This window comes from Frieseomelitta varia, unplaced genomic scaffold (genome assembly GCF_011392965.1).
Source record: "Frieseomelitta varia isolate USP_RPSP 00005682 unplaced genomic scaffold, Fvar_1.2 scaffold_229, whole genome shotgun sequence".
NCBI classification, from domain to species: domain Eukaryota; kingdom Metazoa; phylum Arthropoda; class Insecta; order Hymenoptera; family Apidae; genus Frieseomelitta; species Frieseomelitta varia.
Genome location: NW_025109956.1, coordinates 803,978 through 822,104, shown reverse-complemented (window position 1 = coordinate 822,104; position 18,127 = coordinate 803,978). Strand labels below are relative to the sequence as shown.

The following is an 18,127-nucleotide window of genomic DNA, read 5'->3' as shown; positions in this document are numbered from 1 at the left end:
ACAGGGAAATATGAAAAGTTACGACGACACTTAATTCACCGGGCCGGGAAGACGATCGTTTTTTAAATCACCTGTTGAATGCCTGTTCGCCGAAAGCTCGATAGAGAGAAAACTTGGTGGGAAATATACGTTTCTCCGTCTCTCTTTAACCTCTATACTCTATTTATACGCGTGTTCAACGAAAAAAAAAAAAAAAAGAAGAAGGGAGGAAGAGGAAAAAAAGAGAGTTATTAATAAATAAAACGAAGAGCGAAAAGAGCAACTGATATTTCCAAGTTATTTGATAAAAGTACTCTATTCGTATTTCTTTTAATTTCAATTCAAGCAAGACGAGATTACAATTTATTTTTGTACGAAAAATAAATTTCGAGCGTCTCTCAGTCTAATTTCGTTTAATTTAATTCACACGTTCAACTCGTATTCGCTTCAAAGTTGATACCTTTGATTCTCTTCTTTCGTTCCCTCGAAACGTCGCGAGAAATTCACTCTAATTCAATTGGCTTTAATTCAAAAAAACTTAACAGAGCTCCGATTACTAACGCGTCACAACCTGGATGCAATCCTAACGTCAACTCGGAACGAAACGTCACCGCGTTTTCTCATCCGTTCGCGCGTCATCGTCGCGCGTGATCGATCTCCTTCTGCTCGTTTTTTTTTTCTTTTTCGAACCGCCCGTCCTCGACGGAGATCCCATAATTTCAACCACAGGACGCCGTCAGGCTACCGTCGCGCGCTTTGCGTCATCGATAAAAATTCAACTACCCTCGCCTTGACTCACATTCGCGTCATCCTCGACGGATCGCGAAGCCGGAAACTTCGCTCGACGCGTTTACGCGTCCGAGCACGCCCCTACACATGCATCGTTGAAACACGCTCGAGTCATGCATCGCGACACTTGAGTTGGTTCTACGATATACGCTGCGTGTGTTAGATTTTAATTTTAAAATATACAAATTGAATTTTAACATATAAAGTGATAACAATAATGTATGAAATAATTGCAAATGTATAAATTTATAAGATGATAATAGAATAAAATATACAAGTCAGGATAATTCATAAAAGAATCTTCAAGCACAGATTATCTGGAGAAACATATTTTTTTCACGATTTTGAGGTAAAGATCTTTCCAGAGTGATTTACACGTGTCCAAGAACGATGTTTCGAAGAAGAAAATTTGAAAATTGATAAATTCGAAGAACTCGTTCTTGTTCCACGAACGACTGAACAACCTAAAGGAACAATTTCCTAATGGGATGATTCTCGAATGAAACCAATAAACAAATGTCGAGTTTAAAAGACTCACAGTCCAATGGTCCGATATTGTAATTTTATTTGAATGCGGCTATAAACACATATTTTTCAATTCTTCTAGTACCTCAGCATTCTATATATTTAAGATATCATTCAAAAATTAATCTTCAATTATTGCTTATTCTTTTTTGCATATATGTCGCGTTTAAAATTAAGAATATATCACTTTTAAAAAATTAAAACGGTTCGTTCTTTTTAGAATAGTTGCAATAGTTCCAAATAGTTGCAATGTTCCAAATTCTGCTCGTGTTCCTCGTCATTGATAATAATATTAGCTGGAAAATAATTCCGTGTTTTGAAATAAGTGTTGTGGATATTGCACGATCAATTGAGAAGAATGCGGAGGTAAATTGAGACTAAAAAAAATAGTGAGAAAAAAGAATCACTTGAAGTAGATTTCGTGAAAACCTAAGTGTCGATTTATGTATCGCCAACGTGCTTCAACGTGCATAGGGGCCTTAACGATATGCGTCGACATCGAACGAGTGTGTCCCTCTTGTTCTCTCTTCATCGCGTTTCGTAACTTTCAATTTCGACAAATTGAAGAAAAGTAGCACTAAAGGCACTTGCAAATCTTCGAATAATAATAACAATAATAATAATAATAATAATAATTCTAAAATACACTAAAAAACTAAGATGGTGATCCTCACCTTCTCAAACAGAACGTCAACTCGTCGAGGTCATAAAAAAACGCAGCAGGTGCTTTCCTGCGTGACAGATTTAATAAGACAAACTTTTTTTTTTTTTTTATAAAAAAGAAGCGAAGAACAGACAACGTACACGGACGTTGCCAGATGAAATTTCCAGATCACGGGTCAGAGGTTACGCGTGCCAAGCAAGCTTTAAAATCGTGGTCGAAAGGCGTATCGAGTAGAAAAATGCACGAAAAGGAAACGTGCATTCCAGGGAGGAAATATGTACGTAGAAGAGTAAGAAGGTGTTCGGTCTGCATGAGACAAGCATCGCACATTTATTCGAGAGGCATGGAAAAGGAACAGGCGAGACTCGGTCGTGATTCGGCGGCGTTCCGTCGCGCGAGAAAAAGAAAAAACGGGGCAAAAATACTCTCTCTCTCTCTCTCACACACACACACACACACGCAAACACACACTCTCTCTTTCTCTTTCTCTGCGTGTGTATGTGTGTATCTGTCTGTGTGTTATAGTGTCAGTTATATATACAGATATATCGTCTAAAAATATATCTTCGAAGCTGGCGACAATAAAAATGCACGTTAAGTACCTGCGTTAAGTCTCACGATTGTGTGTGCAACAAACTCTCTCTCACTCGTCTTCTTGTTTCGCTTTCTCGTTCCAATTCAACGGGGACAACGACACAGGAAAGATTTGTCTCCGACACAGGGCACAGAGTGGAAATTAAAGCTATCGTAGTATGTATATCGTCGTATCAAAAAAGAAGCTGCCATCGGGACGGTGGTCTAGCGAGCGATTCCTCCGCGACTTTTGCAAGGTAGTTTTACACTTCCAACGAGGAGCTGAGAGCTACATTCACTGGTGATCAACTCTTCCGAATCAACGCGAGACATTGGCAATGGATTTTGAGCACGAGCTTTGAGATTTGTCCCCATTCGCCAGGAACTGTGACACTCTGTGAACGTTGTGCAACCCTTCCTCGCAAACGTGATTCATCAACGCTTAACGATCGAATCGCTGGAAGCGACAAACCTACAAAAATCGCAACAACGTTTCGCTCCTTCTCGCATTTATTTATATTTAGGCGATCGCTCGCTTCGAAACGACTTGTTTCACACCGTCCCACCGTTCTGCTACATCGATTCCTCGACGCTCAACCGGCTGTGTCAGCTGTGAAACTCGAAAAGAAGCGGGCTAGTTTCTAACAGTTTGGCTTTGGAAATTTAGAGAGGTGAGCTTGCAGCTTGAATTTCGAAGGTTCGAGGCTCGTAAAGCGACATTCTCGAGAAATTTTTTCCAATGAAAAAGGGGATGACCGATCTCTCCGGGAATTATAACGGCCGGTTAAGCGTTTGACATGATGAACGCTCGGTTGTTGGAACATCGAACACCGAGCTGGGAACACTCGCATACGTGCCGCTGAATGCCGCTGAGCAACAGGAAGTGTCTCTAAAGTCTGCGCGTCGAATATTAAAAATATTCTGTTCTGATGAAAAATATGTAGCGTAGATTCTGATATATTCAGTTCGCTTAGCCCTCCGCGAACCCAGAGCCCCCGGGACTTATCGTTTCTTTGTAAAACGTGCGTTCGAAGCTTACCCGAACACGATTTCCGTGACTTGAGAGGTTGAACCTTTGGAACCTCTGCTGGAGAGTCACTTGAATCCAAAAGTTGGAGATTGTTCGAGTTTGAAAACAAAAAAAAAAAAAAAAAAAAAAAACGAATTTCAGTCGAGAAAATTGCTCAAAAGATGCAATTTCGACTGAAAATCTTTTTCAAAGAGAATTTATCTCGTTCAAAGATAAACAGCACTCAGAAATAGTTTGACAACTTTGATAATTTACGTAAAACGACCGGATATTTTACAAAAACTCGAAAACTATGAAGTGAAATCAAAACGTTCAACTGCAATTTCATCTCAGAAAAAAAAAAAAAAAAAAAAAAAAAAAATGACACGCTCGAAGTTTAAGGAAACGGAAGTGACTTTGACACAGTGACAGTGGGTCCCGGAGGGTTAAGGGTGCAACCCTGTATTCAGATGGCTCGATTAAACAAAGTCGTCGTTATTACACGTCGAATTACTACGTCGAACTACGAAACGGAAAAGCGTCTGTCTACGAGCTCTCGATTCTCTGGCACTTGACGTGTTGCTTGAAAGGAGAAACGGCGACTCCCGGACCATCGAGTTGTTCGAACGAGCGGGTCCAGCCCCGTGATGTTTCAAGGGGGGGAGGGAGGTCATCAAACGTCGCGAGGTTGGCCGCTCGGGAATGATCGAGGACCGGGAGAGGAGAGCCAATCGCCTCGGATCGCTCTGTGCCGCTCGTCCGAGCGTAAAATGAAACTTTACAACGTACGATCTAGACGCTCTTGTAATACTGAATTGACCTTTTGCAAAAAGAGGATTTTCGCTTCGACGTGTATTCGCTTCGCGAGTTTTCTTACGCTCGTTCTCGAAACTTCTTCTTCTTCTTTCGCTTCTTCAAGTTTCATCTTTCTCTTCTCTTCCCTTTTCAACTTGCGCACGTTGTTGAAACATTGCGTTGAGTTCGCGCCTCGCCGGTGTCTGCCAATATTTTTCCTTTCATTTTCTTTTCTCTTCTCTCTTTTTTTTTTTTTTTTTTACTTCGAGATTTACGACGAGATCGCGATCTATCGATGACTCGATACATCATTGTTCGCATAGTTCATAGAAGATTTTTTTTTACTCTTTTTCTTTTCTTTAGCATTTTTTCTCTGTTTCTCCCGTTAAATCGTAAATCCGTACAACCTAATTCGACGAAACAAAAGTATATATATATATATGTATATATTATACGTATATACTCCAACGAATTCTAGAAGGCTGCACACTTTCGGGACCACGTGCGTTTTCATGTTCCTCTCTCTCTCTCTCTTTCTCTTTTTTCTTTTTTCTATTTTTCTTTCTTATAAACAAGCAAACACACGGCAGTACAGCAAATGCTGGTCTCGTTTCCTCTCGAGACGCTTCGATCGTCGACAGCCTGATCATTTTCTCGTGACGTGGACAGGCTGGTCGTCATCGTGCGAGTTCGCAAGTTTCCCGCCCGAGGTTCCATTTCTGTTTAACAACAGAATCTCTCTCTCTCGTCGCCCCTTGGCAACTTGATCATCTCAACGAGAACGATTTTTAAGCTTTCTCTCTTCTCTTCTGCAAAGTCGGAACAACTCAGTCGATCGTTAAACACTTTTCTCCCCACCGTGAAACGAAATACCAAGAATCATCGAGTCTCTCCGTCAATGAGACGTTCAAACTCGCCGTTTCAAGGTAAAACGTACCCTCCTCGAGCTGCTTCGCCTGTCCACGTGACACTCGCGAACAGATTTGCAGATTAAGATTAAGGTATCGCCTGAGACACAGTCAAACATTTACCGCTAAGCTATATAATACGTACGTTCTAAAGAGGCGAGGTGAAAGAAACGAGAAGAAGAGCAGGTTTTCGTCGGGAACGCAACAGGAGAAATCCAGCAAGTAGGAAACCCAAAGAAGGGCGGGTAGGGGGAGGGGGGGGGGAGGGAATGGGACGATTCAGGCGATTTATAACTGCTCGATAATCGATTCCTTCTCTGAACTCGCTTCGATCGAGATCCTTTGCGCGCGTGCTCGCGGGCATAAATGGCTGAACATGATCGTGGCACAGAAATCTCATTGGACGGCTGGCTGTTCGCCCTTTTTTCTTTTTTTTTTTTTTTTTTTTTTTTTTTTCTTTTTGAAACTGTTCGTCCTTTCGCCGCCCAAAGGTGATTCCCGAAACGCGCGTAATTCCAACTGAAAGTGGAAGGTGGTTGCTCTCTTTTTATGTTTTTCTTCTTTTTTCTGTTTTTTTCTTTTTTCTTAAATTTTCTTCTCCCTCCTCCTCTTCTTCTTCTTCTTCTTCTTCTTCTTCTTCTTCTTCTTCTTCTTCGTTCTCAGTCTTCGGAAAATCTGCGTGAATGTCTGCGTTCGCGTCGTACGAAAATAAAGTCGTCGAGTAAGGTCCTTCGAGTGTTTTTTTTTTTTTTCTGTTTTTACACGGCGGCTCGCGGGAATCGCTCGTTAATTGTTTTTCGTTGGCCGCAGCGGCGAGTGGCTGCGGGGGTGGATCGACGGCGCCATTTTCGGGACCGGAAGCCGGATCGTCTGGCGGCACCGTGCGAACGTTACTGCTAAACGGCCCCCCCTTGAAACCTCGGACACCCTTAATTTGTACTTTAACATGAGGATTACCACAACGGTTGCCACAACCTGGCGGCCTCGTGTCACACGCGAAAATTTGTCTACTGCGAAAAGTCCGCCGCTGGTTGTTCTCCTCGTCTCTAGCGCGTCTGCGGCTTGCATTTTATCGTTTCATCGACAATACCAATTCGACAGTATGCGCCTTGAAGTCCGTGAAACTGGTCACCGTAATTTTGCCCGCATCGCGGCTATCTTCGAGGGGTTGTAATCTATCGTCTCTCTTTCCATTGTAATTGCCGAAACCCCATTTGACCTTTCGACGCGAGTGAAATTTATATCATTTGATATCTAGTGGGAGTTTCTAGCGTTTAAACCGGGAGATCGCGAGGCAACGAGGAGAATGAGTAATAAATTCCAATCGTGCGAATTGATTGTCCCGTGATTTGAATATGCAGAGTTCTAACCCCCCCCCCCCCCCGCACCGTAATTTTGCAAAGTTGCAAGAAATTCGACGAGAAACTTTCGAGAGATTTTCTGGTTCAATGGTTCGACGGAGTCTCGTTTCTGACATTCGAAGTTAATTTCAGTGTGTCTTGCGTTTGATAGAAAGAAAGAATATATATTTCTCAGGGAAGTTTCTGTGTCTTTCTGCCACTGCTAATTCAAAATGAATTAATCGTTCTTAGTATCTCCGGCGAATTAAACGGGAAACAGCCTGGACAGAGAAGAACGAAGACCTGTCTGAGAAACGACAGGTGACATTCCTCCCCTCAAAGTGACAGATGATACCGCGCGTAGAAATGCGGGGCTCTCGACAGCGAGGAAATTGATCTTTCGTTCTTCGCGGCAGAAAATGGAGGTAGAGTACCTCCAGGTGAAGAATTATTCGCGAGAAATTCTGTGGAAGATGAGAGGAGAAAGAGCTTCGAGAGATAATTGCACTCACAAATCACGCGCGAATGTAATCAGCGCGAGTAAAGTCCCGACATTGGAGTTTCAGTTTCACGTACATGGCATAACGTAATTTCACGTAAGTTCAAATCTTTCGGAATCGGTCTGCCCGATAACCCCCCCCCCCCCCCCCCCGATTATTGCCAAGTCTGCGAACTTTCAAGAGAAATGGAAGAAGGTTCGAACGAACAGCGCCGTGCGATATTCCCTCTCTCGTCCAATCGTCCATCGGTCGTCCAACAGTATCTACGGACGTGTCGTCATCGAACAATCCTTTCTGTGTCTCTCTCGCCGTTTCATCCTCGAAACGTCAAGCCGCAGAACGCGCGCGAGGAGCCAGCCAGCATGCGCCTGTCGAATCGACGAGCCCGCGATATGTCGTTCGCTGAGCAAACGCGTGTAAACGAGGCCGCCTTGGAATCAATCCGTAAATCAACCCCCTCGAGGAGAATCGAGCACATTCGGATGAGTGCTGCTCGAGAGACGATTCATCTTTACGTTCCCCTGAGTTTGATTTCAACGTGAACATCATCTCACTCTCTTACACACACACACACACACATACACACACACTTTCGTTCTTTCTCTTTCACACGTTTCCACGCACTCTCCTCATGCACGCGCGCAATCTCTCTCTCTCTCTCTCTCTCTCTCTTTTTTTAATCTTTTTTCCCTCTTTTTCTTTTTTTTTCTTTTTTTTNTTTTTTAATCTTTTTTCCCTCTTTTTCTTTTTTTTTTTTTTTTTTTTTTTTTTTTTTTCTTTTTTTGCTTCCTTACAATTACACGTAAGGGAGAAAGGGAGAACTTTCTGCAAAATAAACGCGGGAGAACGGGGAGAATGCGAGCAGTGTGTGTTCGTCTTCTCGTCAGCACGCGTTCCTTTTGCGAGCGGACACGGCGCGGAGGCGAAGCTTCGGCCGAGAAGCGCCGTTCGTGACAAATTGTCCCAGAGACACGTGAAATTTCGTTCTCTGGAACTTCGAAGCGCGAAATCTTGCTTGGTTAGATCTCGCCATTTACTTTGAAATTTCGTGCGAAACGACGCGAGCCTCGTAAACCGATTGGCTGAACATCCCGTACTTTCGTTTTATATATTTTTGAAACAACAATCGCGATTTCATTTTTGACCGTACTTTAGAGATTCGTGAGATCGTCGCCGAAATTTCGGAACGACGCAAGCCTCGTGAATCGATAGATTCAATATTTTGCTCTTTCGTTTTATATATTTTTAAGAAGCAGATTCTGGCCATTTGAAACTCGCCATTTCTTCCCGAAATTTCGGAGTGACGCAAGTGTCGTAAACCGACAGATTAAATATTTTCATTTTACATTTTATATTTTAAAGGGATGTTCGTTTCATCGTATTCCGATGATTCGTGAAATCGACTCCGAAATTTCGAACGCGACCTTACTTACGGTAGGTAGATTTTGCCATTTCCCTACGGAATTTCGGAACGACGCAAGCATCGTAGATCGATAGATTGGATATTCTGCTCTATCGTTTCACACTTTACGACCTTCTTAAAAAAATTATCTCATCCGCCTCTATTCCTCCTGCACGGCTCGCAAGAGAAACGTTCGCTGGAAACGGAACGAAAACCACGAATATATGTGCCGGGTACACGAGAGCGTGTGTACGCGTACACATACATGGGAATATATCATATACATATTATATATTATATTTATATATTTATATATTTATATATATGTGTATATATATATATACATATATACATATACATATACATATATATATACATATATATATATATATATATACATAGGTGAATGTATAAAGAAGTAAACTCGTCAGACTTATGATTTTATGCATAGGTCAGAGGTTCATCGTCAACAAAGGAATTAGCGTCCTCTTGCCCATCGCAAAATGGCATCTGCCAATACGTCAAGGTGAGCTTTCGTCTGGAACAGAGAGAGAGAAAATAGCGTTTTGCTCGTGATTTGCCTGGTCCGAAGTGAAAGCAACGTGTTTAGTTTGAAACTTGAGGTGTACGTATGCGAGCGAATTGACAGATGCACGGATCTAACGTTTCTTTTTAGTTTTTTTTTTTTTTTTTTTATTTGCGACGTCGAACGAGACGAAACGGAGAAGAAAATTTGCCCGAATGGAATGTTTTCTCGTTAACTAATTCTCTGCTGGCTATATTATAGTTCAGCCGAGCGTGTTTGAACCAATTGCCCTGTGCGCAATTGTATTTGCAAGTATTAATTATAATTATAAAATATTGCTGTTATTACAATAAGTAGCTGTAAGTAACTATAAGTCTTATGATTGTAAACTGTTTTCGCTAGCAGTACATAGCTAAAGGCACGGAACAATTGTAAAAGGAACGTGATTGGGGTTGAATATAATTTAGGATTAAACGTGAAGAAAAGGTAAGAAAAACCTCGCATCAAATTCCCACTATTTCCTGCCATTATCGAACGCCACGTACAAACTCGAGCGAGCTTATGATACATGAAGCAAGTACACAAAGAGGTGAAAAAAAAACCTTTGAAACACTCAATTTTCATTGTAAGAAAAAACGTGACTGGGGTTGAATATAATTTAGGATTAAACGTGAAGAAAAGGAAAAAAACCTCGCATCAAATTCCCACTATTTCCTGCCATTATCGAACGCCACGTACAAAGCTCGAGCGAGCTTGTGATACATGAAACAAGTACACAAAGAGGTGAAAAAAAGAAATCTTTGAAACAATCAATTTTCATCCGTAACGAAAAAAAAACCCTGCGTGAACCCGATATTTGGTTCGATCCGCCCCCATACGCGTTCCCATGGCTAGGCCAGGCCGTTTTTCTTGGCAAAAAAAAAAAAAAAAATTCGCTAAGTCAGTTGGCCAACTTCCCCTTCGAAAATCCGCGCTACCGCTTCGCGAAAGTTGATCGAGCCGGGGAGAGAGAGAGAGAGAGAGAGAGAGAGAGAGCGGCGCTGCCCCGGGAGAAAATCTAATTCTCCCGGGCGAGTTCGACGCGCGGTTTAATCAAATCCGGGTGCCGCCTACGCTGATCAGGCCAATTTCGACAACGCGACCCGCGTCTCGCGTTCTTCCTCCTCGCCCCGGCTCGTTTTCTCTTTTCTTCGGTCGTGTCTCGTCACGAACAGGAAACGGTGGCTCGGCGCGGCTCGACCAGCCGGAAGGGAAAGAAGCGAATATCGATTTCAAAGAGGCGGAGAGACTGGGCCGGAATCAGCCGCAGAGAAAGGTCAACCGGTTCGCCGGATGATTTAATCCGCGAGAGGGCGAAACGTCGCTCGGACTTCCCTTCTTCTTCTTCTTTTTTCTTCTCCTTTCTTCAGTTCCTTTTTTTTTCTTTTTTTTTTTTTTGTTTGCTTTTTGCCCGTCACGCGATAGCAGCAGGAGACGGAGAGAAATTTCACGAGCTATCGATCTATAGGCTGCTGGGAAAACTCGGAGAAACGTGAAAATTCACAGGGAGCATTCGCGGCGTGGAGAAAATATGCAAAATACTGCGTGGTACTTGCCGCAGAATTGAACAGGTAAGGCCAATCCTCTGCCCCGGTTTCACTTTCATAACGACGTTCTCGCGCGAGCGTGAATTTGCATTGCCAAAACGAGGCGGTAACAGGCGAGATAAATAAATATCGGAGACCAGATACGTACAAGAAACACTCGCTGTCAGCAAGACAGCTACAACGAATATAACCGTGTGCGATAATGTTCAGTTTTCACGAACTTTTCGAAATGTAAAAATAAATCTACGATCGTACATTCGTACGCCTACATAGTGAGTATTTCGCGCGACTTGGTTGGCAATCAACAAACACGAGGTGAGCGACGATTTACGAGCAGACCGTGAACGTTTCTGAATTTATTTGAAACTGACTTTTTTAAATTCTGAATTTTAAAAACTGACGAAAAAAACCGGCACGGCCACCTTGCGACAGTAAAACGTTCAAACCTGACTTGATTTATCGTTCCCGTCGAGCGATGACGCGACAGACACAATTAATTCCACGGCGAGCTTACACGTTTCACGCAGCTACGTTTCATGCATAGACATTTACGACCGATGGATGTATCCTGATTTGCGAAGGAACGCCCCGAGGAATACAGGAAACATCGATACGTGAATGAAAATGAACCAGCGATGCGCAGAGCGTAAATGTCGCTCGAGTTCTTTTTCTGGCAGGGTGGTTAGCCAGTTTTAATTCACCGCCGTGTTGACGATTCGTGCGTGGGCACCACGCCTGTTACAATGTTTATGCAAATGTTATGCGTGTTTGTGTGATAAATGTTTACGCGTGCCGTACGTACCAATTGCGTAACGTTCGTTGTTAATTAATCGAACCCGAGAAGAATCGTTTTATCACGTCGAAATTAAACGTCGAATTATTTCGCGCGCGCGTGTGTCAGTGAATTCAGAAACTTTATTTCTTTCGTTTTCTTTCAAACGTGCGTGTAACTTACTAACAGCACACAATTCTTCGAGAAATAAAAAAGGACCGTGATATAGGTCTTCATTTAAATGAAGTTAATTAACACGTTCACCGTCGCACGATAGCCATCGGTGATGAATATTTCGAGATTGCGTAACATCGTAATTGCTCGCGTGAACGAGAATGCCACGATCGCGGGTTAATATTAATAATAGAAAAAGTACGATTACAAAGGAGTGCAAAATATCGCGATATTTCATGGCTGGAATAATAAAACGTTAAAAGTATCGTACGTGTCTGTCGCGATGACGAAGTTCTTTCATTAAGAACAACGAATTGAAATTGCCACCGTGGCGAACGAAAAGAAAAGATGACGACCATAAAGGTGCTCAGGTATTCGCGAAGAAAGAAAAAAAAAAAAAAAGTTAAGAATCGCGAGAATATAATTCATCTCACTATTCATTAAACTTTACTCACTAGAAATTCCATTTAGCTAGAGTAATTTTCAACGTTCAGATACTGAACTAAAAAAATATTGGCGACATATGAAAAAAAAAAAAAAAAAGAAAATGATACGTTAATTAAAATTTGTAACATTAGTGATCTGATGCATTAGTAAATCCTATAAATAGTTCACTACGTACAAAAATAACGATGGACAGTGGAGTTATACAATAATAATAGAAAAACTCGAGAGCATCTGCAATTCCAAGTGTTTAATCCGCATTTAACGCCAGAGTATTGTTTAAAAAAATGACGGAATACCCGTTTGCAATTGCTAGAATGTTATCGAATGTCAACAGAGGATGTTTGTCTCTCAATTATTAAAAAATATCTCACATTTCGTGCTGCAAAGAAAGCCTCTTTGATTCCCATTATTGGAAATTCTATTACCTTCGCACGCTGGTAAACTATTCACGTGTTGGCAAAAAGATTTCAAGTAGCCCTGTAGCGTGCCAATGTCTTTTCGTTCCATCGTTTTCCCGTAGCATCGTTTCGCGTGCTCGTGCCACTTTCCAAGCGATCCCTATCGTAATTAGATTAAAAGTTATCTCCCGTGCTCTCTAATCTCGCTCTTTCATCCGCGAGAAAATGTTCCCTCCCCCCACCTTCTCCTCGTGGCGAGCGCGATGAATCCAGCACCGATTGTTTTTCTCTCTCACCGTCTCTCTGCATTCGAAAACTTTTCTCCGCCGGCTGTTTGGCGAAGCCAGAGGAAAACGAGGTTTCTTTCTCTCTTTGTTTTAAAGATCTATCGTGCTCTCGCCAGAGTTCGCGAGAGATTAGTTTCCCCGCAGCTTTCGAGCGTTTGCGTGCACGTTGGTGGATGAAGATGGTGCAATTGCGTGTGAAATTAGCGAAAACGGTGTGAAGGTTGCTCGCTCTTCGGCGATCAACTACGATTAAAGTTTGGAAGAAACTTTGAATCAAGGTGTCGAATCCTCGAAAAAAGGGAAAGAAGAGATCCAGAGACTACGACTGCCCAAATGTCATAAGTAAATACAGAATTAGTCTGTATCGTTTCAGAAAATCTCCTGACGGAAGTTGCAAAATTCTCGGGACGAAGGTGATTCAAATTCACATCGTTGAGATTACGCAATTGGTCGGAGGTGTCGAGAAGAATGTTGTAACCAGTACTCTGTTGTAACACCGTAAACTAAATCAGTTGAGAAAAATCGAAGGACACTGTAAAAAAAGAATTCCCCGTGGAAAAACAAAAATTGACGAGACTATGATGTAACATATTTATAGACGTTACTTTCCTTGAAGCTAGATATTGAAAATAATAAATATCAACCTTACAAAGAAAAGCGAAAAGAAACAACAATGTAAATTTCACGTTCCGCGTGAAAATGGAAATAGTATGAAAACCGTCGCGCGCGACGTTTAATTAATTAATTTTCCCTGTCCCACGTGTCTCAACGTAGGCAAATAAAAAAAAAAGAAGAAAAAAAAGGAAGTACGTGTTTTATGCAGATCCGTCAAGTATATTACGTGTCGCATGATAATTGCAGGAAATTCCGGGGATATCGATCAGGATATCGTATATAATAATATTACACACTCAGTCACTGAGAAGGCTAATTGGAGACTTACAGTTTTGTAAAACATGCAGGCTTGCCTGTCCTCGTCTTCGCCTGTAGGGCAGTCTATGAAACCGTCGCACAAGGCGTGATCGTCGATGCAATGGTATCTACCCATTCTGTCCGCCGTGGGACACGCGAACCTTTCCATCCCGTCTTCCGAGATTGGACACTCTGCAAAAAGAGACAATCGAAAAAGTTACAGCTGTTTCTTTTTTCATCCACATTGTCGTTTTCGTGCGATCTCTAACTGACCAGCTCGCGAGTAGTTTGCGAATTATTCGCTAAATGCCCTGTTCACGCGTGATTAGGTTACAGCGAACAGCTTTCGTTCGACGAGCATCGTGCATCGAAGAATCTGCTCGAAGCGCACTTTCATCATTGAATTTCGTTTATGACGTTTTCGAGTATATAAATACACGAGTATGAAAACGATCTGTACTAAGTTTACGCAAAAGTTAAAATGAAAAATAAATTTGTTTAATTTGTACGTCAATGGGTTAAAGTCTAGGACAAACTGTCCGCGAACACTTGGAAACTGCCAGCGAGTTATTCGCGACCTGTTCGCCAACAACAGCGTGACGAGCAGTTCCAAACTTTATTGTCCGCTTGACACTCGTGACAAAGTTTCGCGAATAGATTCTTTGATAATCGCGCCGATGTTCGCTAAAGTGTCCACGAGTTGCTCGCCACACAATGCGAACGCGGCATAATGTCCCAAGCTTTAAAAAGCTTTCCAAATTTCTCAAGTTTTTCATTGCCAATTTTTCTGACTGATCGTGAGTCTATATGATCGATCGACATAATTTCATTCGCCATAATTTTTACACACACTTCAATGTTAGTTCATTCTCTTGCTATTTACGAAATAGCTACGCAACAAACATCGGATTTTTGCCAATTTTTGATCGAAATTCTCGCGAATGTTAGCGTCGAGAAAAATCGTCACATTGTTGGAGCATCGATTCGTAGAACCTACTCGTGAAAACGCAAACGCGTGCGGGATTTTCGGCGAAAAGAGCGATTCGAGTTCGCTCGGTTTGCCCTCGTTGCAATTATATCGAATATCAAGGATTAATCGTCCTGTCGAATTCCTCGTTTTGCGTTCGAGAGCTCTTTCAATTTGAAATATGATTATTGGAAAACGAGGGGTTTTGAGCTATTTTTTCTTTTTTTTTTTTTTTTGCTTTCTCCTCTTGAGAATTGCACGGTAAAAATTGTTTTACGCTTCGAGAACGAGCGAGAAAGAGAGAGAGAGAGAGAGAGAGAGAGTTTCATTGCGGCTGAACTCTAAAATGCATTTGTTTATTTTTTTTCTTTCTTTTTTATCAACGACACTTCGTTATCGCTTTGAGGCGTCTTTGAATTATTTACAGAGCAAAAGCTATTTCTCGGCATATTCCGAAATTAATATTTATCAGGATTTTTGCCAGAACGATGAGGACATCGGTTATCATCGAGGATACTCTTTGCTATCCCACACGACGACGTTCCCTCGATTCGTTTTTCCCTTCGGCCAAGCATCATCAACTTATTTGCCCGAGATCGATTCCAAGGTGGAACAACCTTGGAATGTGACATCATCTCCGAAACCTCCAACATCGTCGGCGAAAAGAGAAGCTAAGAAGACATCTCGGCTACGTGTTTTTCTTACTTTGAAAAAAAAAGATTCGATCAACGATTTCTCATGTTCATCGTTCCACGAGCGTGAGAAGCGAAAGAACGTAACAAATGTAAAATTTTCTTCGCTCTCGGATCAACTATTCCACTAATTTTCTATTTCTTTCCTTCCCCTTCAGTCGCCCTTTGCAAATATGTTCAGCGTTCAACTTTTCCGCAGGAGAATCAATCGTTTTGTTTCTCCCTGTCATTTGTCACCGCCATTTATCCCGAAGGATCGTCGAAATCCTGAGAAATTCGGTGAAATATATCTGTCGCAGATACGCTTGAAAAATCGTCAAGCACGTCGCGGGTACGAGCACTTGAGATCTCCATTAATCTTCCATGGCGTGTGCTCGCACCCTCGGATCGATTCCTAATGAAGCTTTTGTTAGAACGCGGGACAATGGTCGAATAAAAAGGACACGTTTCGTCTCCCCTGTCCCCTGACGACAGAGCAAACTCTCGCTGCAAATTTCAAGACAACTTTCCGACCAGTCGAGGCCGCTAACAATGCACGACTATTTCTGACGAGCCCCGTGGCTGCAGCCGATCGCCACACCCCCCGTTCGAAGACGCGTGTCCGTTCAAAACGAAACGACGGAAATATCGTTGTTTAAATCGAGTCAAGGTTGCCTCTAACATACGAGGCGCCCAGGCGCTTGTACGATACGCCTTTCGAAACCATATTTCACACGTATCTTCACGCGTGGAAAGTCCGCGCGATGATGCGCAATTCACAATTCAAATAAAGAAGGCCATCGGAGCTTTTGGGGGGTTGAAAATATTATAAATTTTATATAGAGATCTGGATCTTTGAAGTACGAGACGTTTGGTATTTTCAAACGAGTGCGATTCCTTCCATTAATTGCAAAATGAAATCGTTACAAGGAAGAAATGTTAAATATGAAAATTCACATTGCACAAACGAAGATGTCACTCGAAGTTTCGGGGGTTGAAAATATATTTTACAGAGATCTGGAGTTTTACGTACAAAATTGCACTTATATAGAAATTTGGCGTGTAAAATAATTTTTAAACAGTGCAACTTCTTTCTCTAATCGTTAAATCTTCAAGAGGATATGTTAAATATGAAAATTCACATTGCACAAATGAAGACGTCACTCGAAGTTTTGGGGGTTGAAAATATACATTACAGAGATCTGGATTTTTACGTGAAAAATTGCACTTATATAGAAATTTGGCGTGTAAAACAATTTCCAAACAATGCAATTCCTTTCTCTAGTTGTTAAATCTTCAATATGAAAATTCACATTGCACAAATCAAGACGTCACTCGAAGTTCGGGGGTTGAAAATATACTTTACAGAGATCTGGAGTTTTACGTACAAAATTGCACTTATATAGAAATTTGGCATGTAAAAACATTTTCAAACAGTGTAATTCCTTTCTCTAATTGTTAAATCTTCAGGAGGATATGTTAAATATAAAAATTCACATTGCACAAATGAAGACGTCACTCGAAGTTTTGGGGGTTGAAAATATACTTTACAGAGATCTGGATTTTTACGTGAAAAATTGCACTTATATAGAAATTTGGTGCGTAAAATAATTTTCAAACAGTGTAATTCCTTTCTCTAATCATTAAATCTTCAAGAGGAAATGTTAGATGTGAAAATTCACATTGCACAAATGAAGACGTCACTCGAAATTTTCAGGGTTGAAAATATACTTTACAGAGATCTGGAGTTTTACGTGAAAAATTGCACTTATATAGAAATTTGGCGCGTCAAACAATTTTCAAACGATGAAATTCCTTTCTCCAGTCGTTAAATCTTCAAGAAGAAATGTTGGGTATGAAAATTCACATTGCACAAACGAAGACGTCACTCGAAGTTTCGGGAAAATATACTTTACAGAGATCTGGATTTTTACGTGCAAAATTGCACTTATATAGAAATTTGGCGCGTAAAATAATTTTCAAACAGTGTAATTCCTTTCTCTAATCATTAAATCTTCAAGAGGAAATGTTAAATATGAAAATTCACATTGCACGAACGAAGGCGCCACTCGAAATTTTGGGGGTTGAAAATATACTTTACAGAGATCTGGATTTTTACGTGAAAAATTGCACTTATATAGAAATTTCGCGCGTGAAACAATTTTCAAACAGTGCAATTCCTTTTTCCAATTGCAAAAAGAAATCGTTACATCTTCAAGAAGAAAGGTTAGTTGCAGGTTAGTTACTTCTGATTCCATCCCGTTTGACGGGAAACCAGCAAATATAATTAAATCACGGAATTTGTTAATCCGCTGCTCTCAGAACACGATAAAGAGAAAAGAAGATGAAAGAGAATGAAATCGAGCGCGAGAGAAAGAGGATTTATTAGACTTTAAAGAATTTTCTGGGTCGAGTAGCTGTCTGCTTTTATTTTTTCTCTTTTCTCTTCTTCTTTATTTAAATTGTTATTGTATTAAGCTGTCGAGTTGAGCCTGGGAGAAGGCGAATCTTTCCTCTCGAGCGTGGATGAACTTAAAGAGCGATTAACACTGTAATCTAGAGTCCTCGTCGTTCTACCACGGGCAAATAATATGAGAGAGCGACGGTTTGGAGATCTTTGGGATTTAGAAGGAGGAATGGACCGTAGGGAACGCGACAGATGCGCATCCTTGGACGTGATTTCTCCTTGGACGAACCTTTCGTGAATTCCAACGATCGTTGAAAGTCTTTCCTCTTACCAAATACATACGTACCTACTTCCGAGTTTTCGCGCGACAAATTTTTATTCTTTTTCAATTCAGCTTCCAGTCTCTTTCCGCCTCAAGGCAATTTGTGAATCAATCTCTTTGAATTTTCCAAAAATATCAAAAAAAAAAAAAAAAAAAAAAAAAAAAAACAAAAAA

General features: G+C 41.3%; 2 protein-coding genes across 4 annotated transcripts in view; one reads left to right on the top strand and one right to left on the bottom strand.

The window, feature by feature from the left end:
- Window positions 1-9,263, top strand: part of LOC122527622 — a 27,857-nt gene extending 18,594 nt beyond the window's left edge. Inside the window, exon 11 of the mRNA XM_043651964.1 lies at window positions 8,936-9,263. Within this exon, the coding sequence (XP_043507899.1) occupies window positions 8,936-8,966 (31 nt within the window). The 3' untranslated portion in view covers window positions 8,967-9,263. The remainder of the gene's footprint in view (window positions 1-8,935) is intronic.
- Window positions 8,886-18,127, bottom strand: part of LOC122527623 — a 23,347-nt gene continuing 14,105 nt past the window's right edge. For all 3 annotated transcript variants that reach the window (XM_043651965.1, XM_043651967.1, XM_043651966.1), the window contains 2 exons: window positions 13,618-13,778; window positions 8,886-9,022 (listed from right to left, as the gene is read on the bottom strand). In XM_043651965.1, coding sequence (XP_043507900.1) covers window positions 8,963-9,022; window positions 13,618-13,778 — 221 coding nt within the window. In that variant the 3' untranslated portion in view covers window positions 8,886-8,962. The remainder of the gene's footprint in view (window positions 9,023-13,617; window positions 13,779-18,127) is intronic.